At 42.8% G+C, this 11,857-nt stretch overlaps 1 protein-coding gene and 1 pseudogene across 4 annotated transcripts in view; both read right to left on the bottom strand.

Moving 5' to 3' along the window:
- Positions 1–284: 284 nt before the first annotated feature.
- LOC118892524 lies at positions 285–1,711 on the bottom strand (annotated as a pseudogene).
- A 3,078-nt stretch (positions 1,712–4,789) lies between these two features.
- GRAMD2B (GRAM domain containing 2B) overlaps positions 4,790–11,857 on the bottom strand; it is a 105,141-nt gene continuing 98,073 nt past the window's right edge. For all 4 annotated transcript variants that reach the window (XM_036849263.1, XM_036849264.1, XM_036849267.1 and 1 more), the window contains 3 exons: positions 11,314–11,418; positions 8,702–8,795; positions 4,790–5,309 (listed from right to left, as the gene is read on the bottom strand). In XM_036849263.1, coding sequence (XP_036705158.1) covers positions 5,268–5,309; positions 8,702–8,795; positions 11,314–11,418 — 241 coding nt within the window. In that variant the 3' untranslated portion in view covers positions 4,790–5,267. The remainder of the gene's footprint in view (positions 5,310–8,701; positions 8,796–11,313; positions 11,419–11,857) is intronic.

Genomic DNA, 11,857 nt, shown 5'->3' with positions numbered 1-11,857 from the left:
TTAGTCACTAGAGAATAGAATATTCAGATGGCACTGTGACCAAATTTGAGGAATAATTAAAAATAATTAATTTTATTAATTTATTTTAATTATTATTTTATTTTTAATTAAAACTCTTTGGGGAGCTCTGAATTCATTATTTTTCCCATTCTTGGTCCAATTACACCTAGAAATGGCCCCTAGAATTATAAGACCAGGAGACAGGGCCAGGCACCAGGGAGAGGAGAAGGAGGTGGCTGGCAGTGCTGGAGTCCTGTGGAAGGGGCCACTCCTTCAGGCAGGAGTTAGGACAGGTACAGGTGCAGGATTGCCTCTGCCGCTTCAGCTAGTTGGCTGCCTTCCTCACACCCTCCCTGAGGGCAGGGGACGGGTCACTGGGATCTCCCTGAAGCAGGATGTGCACCCCATCCCGGTAACCCTGCAGAGCTGCAGGGTAGGTGCTTGCCTTCTCCTCCCGCAGCCCTGGATGATGAGCTCTGTAGCTTGGCTCAGAAAGGTGGGGCGGGCCCTCCTTCCTTTTCCTCTCCCTGCCTTCCTGTTTCCCAAGGTCCCTGATCCAGCCTTTAGGACTCTGCATCAATGCCAACTCACTTATGCAGGTAGGACTGAGGCCTGAGCCTTCTTCCTTGGAAAAGGAGTCCAAGAGGGCAAGTGCAGCCTTGGTGTGTGGGGCTTGGCAGGGGCACGGGACGCCTCCTTGGTGCTCCCACAGTTAAAGATGGCAGGTCTGGATGGTGAGGGCGTGGCGTGGGGGATGGTCCGTTGGCACCTCCAACACGTCGATGCTCCTCCTCTCCACGCCCCTCCTTTCTGCGGGGCAGCCGCTGGTGCGACCAGGACTCATCAAGGCCCCAGGGCCCCGGGCTCATCGAGGGGGCGGTATGGGGATCAGAGAGGTTGGCAGGATGTGCAGGTCCCGGGACACTTCGGAGGACCATGTCACCTCCCCATCCTGGAAGAACTCCTTGAGTTGGGGGCTGTCGAGTGCAGAGATGTGCACCGCGAAGCGAACCAAATCCTCAGCCCCCTTTCAAGGCTTCTTGATCACTGAAGCTTTGAACAGCCAAACACCTGTGCGCGGGGAGGGGCGGGACCCGGGGGAAGCAGGGAACTCGTGGAGGAAGCGGAAGAGGTTGGGTGGAGGTTGTAGGCCGCGTCTCCAAGCAGCTTGTGGAAGATGCTGAATCGCAGAGATGGATACAACCAATGTTGGGACTTTGCATCTCATCATTTTCAGGTAAGAATGAGACTGTCTTCCTTTGTATGAAGTAGAGTGGCGTCTCGTTAGAAACAGAGTTGTGTTTCTTGTTGCGTGAGAGTTCAAATATGTATAGAAAGGGTGTGTATGGATGCTGCGTAGCCCACGGGGTGGCTAGTAGCCAGTATTAAGGGATTCTCTCTCAGCTTGAAGCCCTCCCTTCTAGACTCTGCCTTGTGATGCTAAGGTTGCAACACTTAAAACCGTATTGATGTTTTGCCAGCTGTTCCCTGTTAGAGTCCGCTAACAAGGGGCCCTAGCGAGAGACCGTGCGCTGAACGGGAAGAAGGGATTGCTCCTTTCTGTTTACTCCCTCAGAGCTGCTAAACTTCTTCCTGTTACAGTGAGTGTCGCCTTATCCTCACTTCTTCGGCTTGGCACTGGCAATTTCTTTCTGGAGCAGCAGCTGGATGCAGTTTGCAGTTTACCCAGCATTTGCAGAACCAGCCTCATTACGCCCCCTCTGAGACATGAGCGCCACCTGACGTGCCCCTTCTGCAGAGGGCAGAGTTTCAGCTCCACCCAGCCCCTCCCCAGCTTTTAAGCTTGGGTAGTTTCAGCCACTTGGCTCTTGTTCCCTCCAAACCTGAGTTTGCTACTTCCCTGCTATCTTTGTGTTCTGATTCCCTTTACTGTCACTGTTACCGAACTAAACTTGGGTCTGCTTGCCCACGTGCAGTAAAGCCAATCTACTGACACACCACACGGGGTCGTGGTGAAGGAAAGTGCAGTGTTTATTGCAGGCCAAGCAAGGAGTCCAGGCAGCTAGTGCTTAAAAGGCCCAAACTCCTTGAAGGCTTTCAGGGAAAGGTTTTTTAAAGACAGGGTGAGGGAGGGGGTCATGGGGTGTGTGATCAGCTCCTGGACATTCTTCTGATTGGCTGGTGGTGAGGTTAATTGGGAGTCACTATCATCAACCTTCTGTTCCAACAGGTCTGGGGTCTGCGTGTTTGTGGGCAGCACACAGTTAACTTCTTCCACCTGGTGGGGGTTTCAGTATCTGCAAAACAGCTCAGAGGACCTGGCTCAATATTATCTATAGCCATTGAGGGGGAACTAAAGGTCCTTCACTTTGTTTAATGGCTAAAGTATTATTATTTTGTCTTGCTTGACTGTTTTCCCTTATTCCTGCATTTTCTCACTTCTCTGATTAAAGTTACTCTTTGGAACTCGGGGAAGGCCTAGGAGGCTAAGGTTTTTCTACAGACAAGAAGCAGGCAGAGGACGTGGGGGGGGTCACGCCAGGGGGTCTTTTATGGTAAGGCTCCATAGGGCCCTGTTCAGTTACAACACCAAGTTAACAGTTTTCTTTTTAATTGGAGTATAGTTGATTTACAATGTTGTGTTAATTTCTGCTGTACAGCAAAGAGATTGTTATACATATATATAATTCTTTTGTTCTTTTCCATTATGGCTTATCATAGGATATTGAATATAGTTCCCTGTGCTATGCAATAGGACCTTGTTTTTATCCATTTTATATATAATAGTTTGCATCTGCTCATCCCAACCTCCCGCTCCATCCCTCCCCCAACCCCCTCCCCCTTGGCAACCACAAGTCTGTTCTCTATGCCGGAGTCTGTTTCTGTTTCATAGATAGGTTCGTTTGTGTCATAATTTAGATTCCATATATAAGTGATATCATATGGTATTTGTCTTTCTCTTTCTGACTTCACTTAGTATGATAATCTCTAATTGCATCCATGTTGCTGCAAATGGCATTATTTCATTCTTTTTTTTAAGGCTGAGTAGTATTCCATTGTATATATGTACCACATCTTCTTTATCCATTCATCTCTCGATGGACATTTAGGTTGTTTCCATGTCTTGGCTCTTGTGAATAGTGCTACTATGAACATTGGGGTGCATGTATCTTTTTGGATTATAGTTTTGTCTGGATATATGCCCAGGAGTGGGATTGCTGGATCATATCATAATTCTATTTTTAGCTTTCTGAGGAACCTTCATACTGTTTTCCATAGTGGCTATACCAACTTACATTCCCATCAACAGTGTAGGAGGGTTCCCTTTTCCACATCCTCTCTATATGCTTACCTTTTTAATGCTATTTTCTATGCCATTTTTTGACAATGCCATTCTAAATAGTGTCATAATTTAAGTGCTCTGCTGTTGAATAGTCTCTAATATTTTGCTGTTAAGGCTTCAAAGAATATTCTTGTATATAAATCCTTGACTAGATCTCTGCTTATTGCTCTGGTATAAATTCCTGGATAGCAGATTACTAATTCAGTGAAATTTGAACCATTTAAAGGCGCTTCACACAGTTGTAAAATTTCTCTCCAGAGGTGGCTGACCCACTCTTGAATCTCTAATGGGTTTTGACTATAAAGCATTGACATAGAACTTGTATAAAAACGGACTGTCAGACATGCAAATATTTTAAGAAAAAATGAATATGGTTCCTATTAAAAGAGTATACAATTTGCCTCACATGGCCATGTGCTTTAGAAACTTTGTAACATTTAATTCTCACAATGACACTTTCCCCTGGTACTTTTATCCTCATCAATAAAATGTGGGAAAATGACCAAATATTTTGCTTACGGTCACATAACTCATAAAATGAGGACCCAGGAATCAAGCATTGGTTTTCTTATTTCACAGTTCATTTTTCTTTCCCCTATATCATTGCAACCCAAGAACTTAAATCAGTTTTTCAGAAGTGAATACTTGGGAGGAAAGACGTATGGGTGAGTTGGAAGTAGTAGAGAGGAGGTGAGAAGCAGTTAAAAAGCATATTGTCTCTGTTAAAAGAATTTACAAACTGACAAAATACAGTGTTGGCAGGGCATTTTAACCAATGAGTATTTATTAAAAGCTAGGGGTGCACCAGGCACAATTCTTGTCCAGTAGGCTAACAAATACAAATGATGTAACCAATTTACTTATTAGCTTATCTGATTAAACAAAATACATTTCATAGAAATGATTATAAAATGCATCATAAACAGAATATCTTTTATATTACAGATATTAGGGTACCTAAATAATTATTAATAAAAACCAGCCAACCCATATGGTAAATAGAAGTTAGCAAAACCACTAGTTAAATATTTTAGTCAGCAAAAGAGAAAAGCATGCTATCATCATGCTGAGATGGGCTTCAGCATTAATTACAGACATCCTATTTCAAAACACACACAGTCCACCTACAATCTTAAAAATGCAGTGTTTTTCATCCTGCATCAAATCACTATCATACTTTTTGGTTTAAAGATTAGTTTTGGTTTCAAAGTAAGTTAATTTAGTACTTCAGTCTCATGTCTCACAAATTCTTGACCTGGGGTGGGTGAGAATCAGTCCTATTAGTTATTAGAGGAACAAAACATAAAATGAGATAGTTTAATCCACTTTGCCCGATATTCTTGCCAATACTCAACTGAGAAGTTAAGATATACAAGTGACTTAAACCAGAACATAACAGCAGAAGGGAAAAAACCAAAAACTAAAATGTTATTTGTTTGAAGCAAGTCTGTCCATTAGGGCTTTTTTGTTTCTTTTTGTCTTTTGGGAGAGTCATGGCAAATTCTTTAAAGGATCCTACTGAGTTTGTTGGCACACGATATATCTCTTAGTTTGAAGGTTGGTTCAGAGGGGTGTACAGGAGAGAAAAGGCAGGTGGGTAGGACTGAAAAGGCATGGAGTGGAGGAATATGTCAGTATCGCTGACACAGTCATGATAACCCACTGAACCACAATCGTCCAAGTCCGCCAGGCCCTTCCTGAGACCTCCAGAGATGGATCTGTTTTCTTCAGACAGCAGCCCTGAAAACTTCCTCAGAGAGTCAAGGTCAAATTTTATTGCACAGGAACCAAAATTATTCCCCTTCCCCCCTTTCCTGAGCTGGAGACCTCCAAGGGCAAGCATGGCTGGGGCTGCCCATCTGCTCGCTCCTCTGGCCAGCAGGGAGCGCTCCACCAGAATGCCTGGGGAGCACCTACTTCAAGGGAAGTGCGAGGTATTGCATTGGTCCAAGCTTCTGGCTGGTCAGTCACCATTCTCAAGTAGCTTTTGTAAGTTGTTTTGTATCTTGAAATAAGAGAAAAGCTCCTGTTATTACATAGAATGGAGTATATTAAGGGCATATTTGCTATGGTCTATATAATGCTTGAGCTTAATCTATTTATTCTATCTTGAATAAAAAGCTACACATGGGTTAAATTTAGATCAGGCAAATAAATGCATGACTGTGGCATAGAATTCTGTTTGACAAACCACTTTAAAATGAAAAAAGATGATAGGCTAAAAATGAAAGAGTGGCACAAAGATGAAAATGTCCGTAGAGACTAAGAGAAACAGAACAAAAGCCCTGGCAACACCAGGTGTGACCCAAATGCATTCAGAGATAATGGGAAACCGGGCTTGACAAAGCCCATGTGATGGTCTGAATCAGACAAACACCACAAATAATGTTTAACACTCCTATTAGATATAACATTTCCCACGAACCCTGCCTATCTGTGGATCTTAAGACCACAGTATAGTGTTGGGCATTGAAAATGTGCTTGGTAAATGTTTGTTGGGTAAATGAACTTTAAAGAATTCAGAGCAAGGAATTTTCAAGAATCAATACTGTGAGGGAGTAGGGAACCCTGTGGAACAAAAGAAAGAGAACATAGTCTTCTTTTGGAAGAACATTCTGTGATGTCCTAGAGGCATACACAGGATAAGTGGAGAGGAAGAGATCTAATCAGTATGTGCCAGGAACATCGTGTGTGCTCACCTTGACCACACACCACCACACACAGAGGCAGGTTTTATACACGAAGCTAAGGGCCAGAGATGTTACGTAACAAGACCAGTCACACAGTAAGTGGCAGAGTAGGGAAGAGAACAGACATCTGACTCCAAAGTTCATGCTCTTTCTTCTGCACTGCTCCACCATTAATGCCATTCCCAGTACTAAGAAAATAAGTATTTACTTCTTTACCTGTAAAAGGCGTTGCCTTCATCCCCCAAATTCCTACTTCATATCTTCCCTACCTTCCCACAGGACCAAAGATGAATGGAAAAGCAGGAGTGGGAAGGTAGAGAAAGAAATGAAATAAAAGACTGATATCCAAAATATTTAAAACACCTACAAAGACAAAAACCCCAAAAGTAAAACAAAGGAGATAAATGGGCAATTTACAGAAGGAATATCACAGAAGGAAATCCATATGGCCAATATATATATGAAACGATGCTCAACCGCAGTAGTAATTAGGAAAATGCAAATACAAACCATAATGAGATTGGACTTAGATTAGGAGGTAGGAGGGGGTCAGAATGGCCTAATGATGCCCATCTTAGAGAAATTGAGGAGACGTTTGAAGCTAGACTAGTTAGTTGACAAAGTCCTGCGTAATCTATCAGTGGCAAGTGAAAAGGATGACTGAAAGGGCAGTGATGCCATGAACAGAAATGGGGAAGTTACAAGTGGGCAGATCAGAAGGCTGAGACATGACCAGTCCCTGCAGGAGAGTAGAAGGAAGTTGCTGGTACTTAGTAGAAAGAGCTGAGACCTGGCTCAGACTTTCCCGCAGCACACAGCTGCTGTCCCCCGCCCATGCGCTGCTGTGTTACTACCAGCTTCCCTTTGGGGGGGTGGATGCTTGGGGGTGCAGACCTAGCAACAGCACATGGGTGTGGCCTGGTGACTATTTTTATACTAAGATGCCTATGAGCAATGTGTCCAACTTATGACTTTTTACAACTTCAACACATGCATTTTGACCCTAAATCCCCTCTTCCCTGCTTCTGCTTTGGGACACAGGTTTCTGCTGGTACTATAGGCCTCCTAGCCAAGTAGCTGGGCTCTGCACAAGACATGGCCAGCTGTCTGCCTGTTGTGGACGAGCTCTCCTGTTTTCCTGTCCCTCATTACAGAAAGTGGTGTCCCAGCCGGGCCCGGCAGGGGAGTGGGAAGAAATGCACAGGAGGGCAGCAGGGTTCCGTGTGCGTCCAGTCCAAAGAACACCATTGTGTGCCAGAGTGAACGAGAGAGAAAATTACCACCCCATTCCCTAGGTCAGCATGGAAGCCAAACATTTCTAAGCATTTCATCAAAAAAATTTTATCTTCAATTCTCAGCAACTGACATTTTAGAAAGGAAAACAGTTCTGGTTGCTGTCCCATACCTTCTCTAGCTTGATTGTGGATTTAAAAGAGAAAATTTCCAAGCTTGCCCACCAATACAATGATTCAGTGGGAATTATCTGTCATGCCTCGGTTTAGAACATAAGTATGCAGACTCCTTCGCTCTCCATACTTCAGTGGTTAAATGCTAGATACCAGTTAGTATTGCAAGACAAGCATAATTTGACTCATTTGTATTTCATGTTTCTTCCCAAGTGAGCATAACTGCACTATTGTGGAAAGCCACCAAATACTTGGCATTTGCGGCAGCAATTCAAATTGAACAACTCACTCTAAACCTTTCCTTTAAGGATAAGGGTCAAAATAAAGCATGAGACAGGGACAGACATGCTGAAAGGAGAAATAAGAAATGTTAACTAGGTTTGGGCTTCCCTGGTGGCGCAGTGGTTGAGAATCTGCCTGCCAATGCAGGGGACACGGGTTCGAGCCCTGGTCTGGGAAGATCCCACATGCCGCGGAGCAACTAGGCCCGTGAGCCACAACTACTGAGCCTGCGCGTCTGGAGCCTGTGCTCCGCAACAAGAGAGGCCACGATAGTGAGAGGACCGCGCACCGCGATGAAGAGTGGCCCCCACTTGCTGCGACTAGAGAAAGCCCTCGCACAGAAACGAAAACCCAACACAACCATAAATAAATAAATAAATAAATAAATAAATTAATTAATTAATTAAAAGAAATGTTAGCTAGGTTTAACTCTGGGGATATTTCTGGGTGTCTACCTTCTCCTGTTCACCTCCCTATTCAGTGGCCTTATCCCCCAGGCCTAAGGTTGGATTCTGAGGAGCAGTAAAAGCAGAGGGCTTCGAAGCACAACTTTGGAGTCACACCTGGTTCAAATTCCAGTTCTGCCAACTTTCTGGGTGTGTCTCCTGGAGCAAGTTCACTTGAAACTTGGCTTCTTTCGTCAGGTGGGAACAATGGCATGTATCATAGAGAGACTGAATGCAATTATTTTCTGTATGGCGACAACCAGCCTGGGTGGAGCTGGGGGCTGCCCTCTCTGCTTGGGGGCACTCCCTACCGTGCCCCTCCCCGAGCCCTGCGTCACCCGAGACTTACCATTGGGCCCTATGGCACAGAGAATGATCTCTAACCAAGTGGGAAAACCACAAGGTCAACCAACAAGGAAGATGAGGTTGGAACGTATTTCTCAGTGGAAAATCCCCTGGCTGCGTATGGTCATTTAGGTGGCCTGTTGCACAGCCATGCGTGTGTAAGCCCTGCCCTGTGGCAGTGGACAGGCACTACTGCGACGCCCCCAACCCAGGAAAGAGACCTGTCACCTTTTCTAGTCTCATTATGTTGGCTGTAAGCTCTCGGCACAGGACCTCCACATTTAACTGTACGTGCGACCCCGGGCTGGATGGTGCTGTCTGTCTGTAAGAACACAGAGAAGAATTACTGTGGACAGGGATGGCAAAGAAAGAAGTGGAATGAACACATTTTAAATTTATCTGACCAGAAAACTAGGTTATAATAGAAGACAGTGTGCATTTACCTTGTTCACATCAGAAAGGCCCTGCAGTAATCCTCAACTTCAGACTAGATGTTTAGGGGACTAAGTCTTCAAAGCTTAGCTGGAAATCTGTTAAGCTATTTTTGTTTAAGTGGCTACATTGCGCCTCAGCTTCCAAACACATATCAGACAATTATTCTCAAGCATGCAGTTTCTTAGACTACTTTTACTAACTCCCGATACCCTCTCTCTGCCCACAACTGCACACATTTGCAAGGCTTACTGCTCTTCTCAGTCATGTATGTACTGTTTTATAGGAGAAACAACCATTTACACTAGAACTTTCATAACGTTTAGGAATGTCTTTAATCAAATTTCTGTTGATGTGTGACTTTTGCAGTTCCTTCTTTGAGACCTGCCATACAAACATAATTGCCCTTGTCTAGTAATATAACCGATGTATTCACTGTTTACCACTTGACTGTTAAAGGCATGGGCTCTTACTCTGAGGTCCACTGGGGTCCTATACCAGCTAAAACTGTAGGAAATTTAGAGATGTATGTACATTTTCCCAGAGGGCTGCTCTAAAACCATTGATTAGATTTTCATGTTAAGGTTAAGAACCATGGTCTGCATCTCCTTTCCATTTCTTGGTTGTAATTTAATTTTAGATGTGAAGTTTTTAGATGGCATTGACTGGTCTAATTTATTTTACGTAGGATCCATTTTTGAGACATAGGTACTTGGTAACTTATCGATGATTATCTAAATATTAAGAAAGCAATCAGATGTTTTTCATTGAGTAGTACTGAAACAGTTTTTTCTTAGTCCTTGATCCATAGTATCAAAATCTTAGATCCCAAAAAGGAAACTGAATCTGAATCTTCTGATTTCTAAATGAGGTATCTGAGACCCAGAGTACTGATTTATCCACACGAAATTCTGACAATCCAGACCTTCCCATCATGGGTATTCCCTGACCTCACATAATATGTGATCTTTGGGATTTTCCCTTTAAATGGTTGTTTTTCAAATTGTATCTCCTCCTGGATTGATTATTTAAATAGTAGAATAAGTATTCCACTTGCCTTCCATTAGTGGAATTTCCCCCTCATCATCATCGTTAATTAAATGATAACAGGACATGAGGTACATTTTCCTAATAAAATCAACCCCTTATATGATAGTGAACTAATAGTTTGCAATAATGTAGAGCTACCTCCTAGCTCTAAGTGTATTATTAACATTTTGAACAACACGTGAGAGAGTAAGGGCAGGGTATGAATTTATCCCAAACCATTCATTAGACTTCTTATTACTGGTTCAAATGTATATTTATGGTTCAGAAATAATCTGTGTACCAGCATTGCATAAGCCAGAGAACAAGACTTTTAGGTGACTGTTAAGACTGTAAAGAAAGGTCCTAGAATTGTATAGTATAATAGTTATCAAAGTGTAGACCCCAGGCCAGCACCAGAAATTTGGAGAACGGGCCCTGCAATCTGTTTTACCAAGCCATCCAGATGATTCTGATACACACTGAAAATATCCTGACTCACTTCTCCGCTGTTCCTTATAAACAACCACTGGTGACTAGGTTTTTTTAGTCATATAGACCTGAAACCTGATTCTGTTAAAACTATTTCTCTGAGTCTCAGTTTCTTCATCTGTAAAATGGGAATAATAGCTATCTTATAAGGTTATGGTGAAGATATGAGAGGAAACTGTATCTGTGTGTGAGAGATCTACTGTAATAGATCTCTAGCACACAGTACTTACTCTGTAAAGAAATATCTCTACTTTTAAAACTTCAGGTAAAAGTATGCTTTAAACATGGAATACTTTATTTTACTTTTTAGAGAATGTGTCAAAATCCTCATGTAAATGGATTTAAAGGAAAGACCACTATGTCAATAGATTTAATTAGGTTAGGCATGTTAAAAATACTGTGGTAGAAAATCTTCACAGACACATTCAACTAATTACTAGTCACATGGATCTTTATAGTGGTCAAGAGTTTTGTAAATAAGTGAGTTCATACAAAGAGTTATACATGATGAAATGTGCCGAGTTACTTGAATTGCTTCTTTTCTATGAATGTCTTGACTCATTGCCATTGTACGAAGATAAACTTGACTATTTTAATAAATGGGCCAAGGTCACAACTGAGTCTTAGGATAAGAGAACAAGATAATGTAAAATTAGGCTTGTTTCTTGCCTTATCACTGGCGACACTATAGCAACTCAAGAACATGAAGAGTCAGGTCATTTATTTCTAGGACCCTCCTACTCATTACTTTCCATATCTACACTTAACAAAATGTCTCATACAGAATGTATCCTCAATTAATGCTTGCTAAGAAGGAGGCCAAGCTCAGGTCAAACATTATACTAATGTGAACAGCAAGCAGAAGACAGCACTGGAGGGAACTGTCTTACTCAGTCTGATGGGTGTCCACGATGGAGGTTAGTGACCCCAGCCGCTCCTCCAGAGAATTAATTCTGTATCTCATGTAGAAGGTCGAGATGATTAGTGCACAGACACTGGAAAGGGATAAAAGAGAAATTCCCAATAGGTTAGTGGCCAGGACCTGACTGATGTTCATAAAACAGTAACCTCAGAGGCAACACTGTACATTTGAGGCAAGGTATTTTCCAAAATAACTTGGCTACAGAGACTTCAGAAGTCTTTTTTTAACAGACTGATGCTTGCACCAAACTTTAGAACTAGAAGGATATTGAAAATTCTCTATTTCCTCAATTTACAAATAATGGCATTTCAGTAGTCTCACTCAAGGCCAGCCAACGTAGATTCCCGAGCTGGTGCTTCTCCTCCCACCAGGTACTGTCGAAGGCCCTGGCCAGCGAGTGTCCAGTCTGTGACTCACATTCTCTGCTTTATCTGGAAACCAAACTGCAGATCCTCCTTGGTTCTGAGGAACAGCCTAGAACTGGGTCAGGTTATCTTCAGAAGAACAACTGG

Source organism: Balaenoptera musculus, chromosome 3 (assembly GCF_009873245.2).
Source record: "Balaenoptera musculus isolate JJ_BM4_2016_0621 chromosome 3, mBalMus1.pri.v3, whole genome shotgun sequence".
NCBI lineage: Eukaryota > Metazoa > Chordata > Mammalia > Artiodactyla > Balaenopteridae > Balaenoptera > Balaenoptera musculus.
The sequence above is the reverse complement of the archived record's forward strand: the minus strand, read 5'-3'. Positions and strand labels throughout refer to the sequence as shown.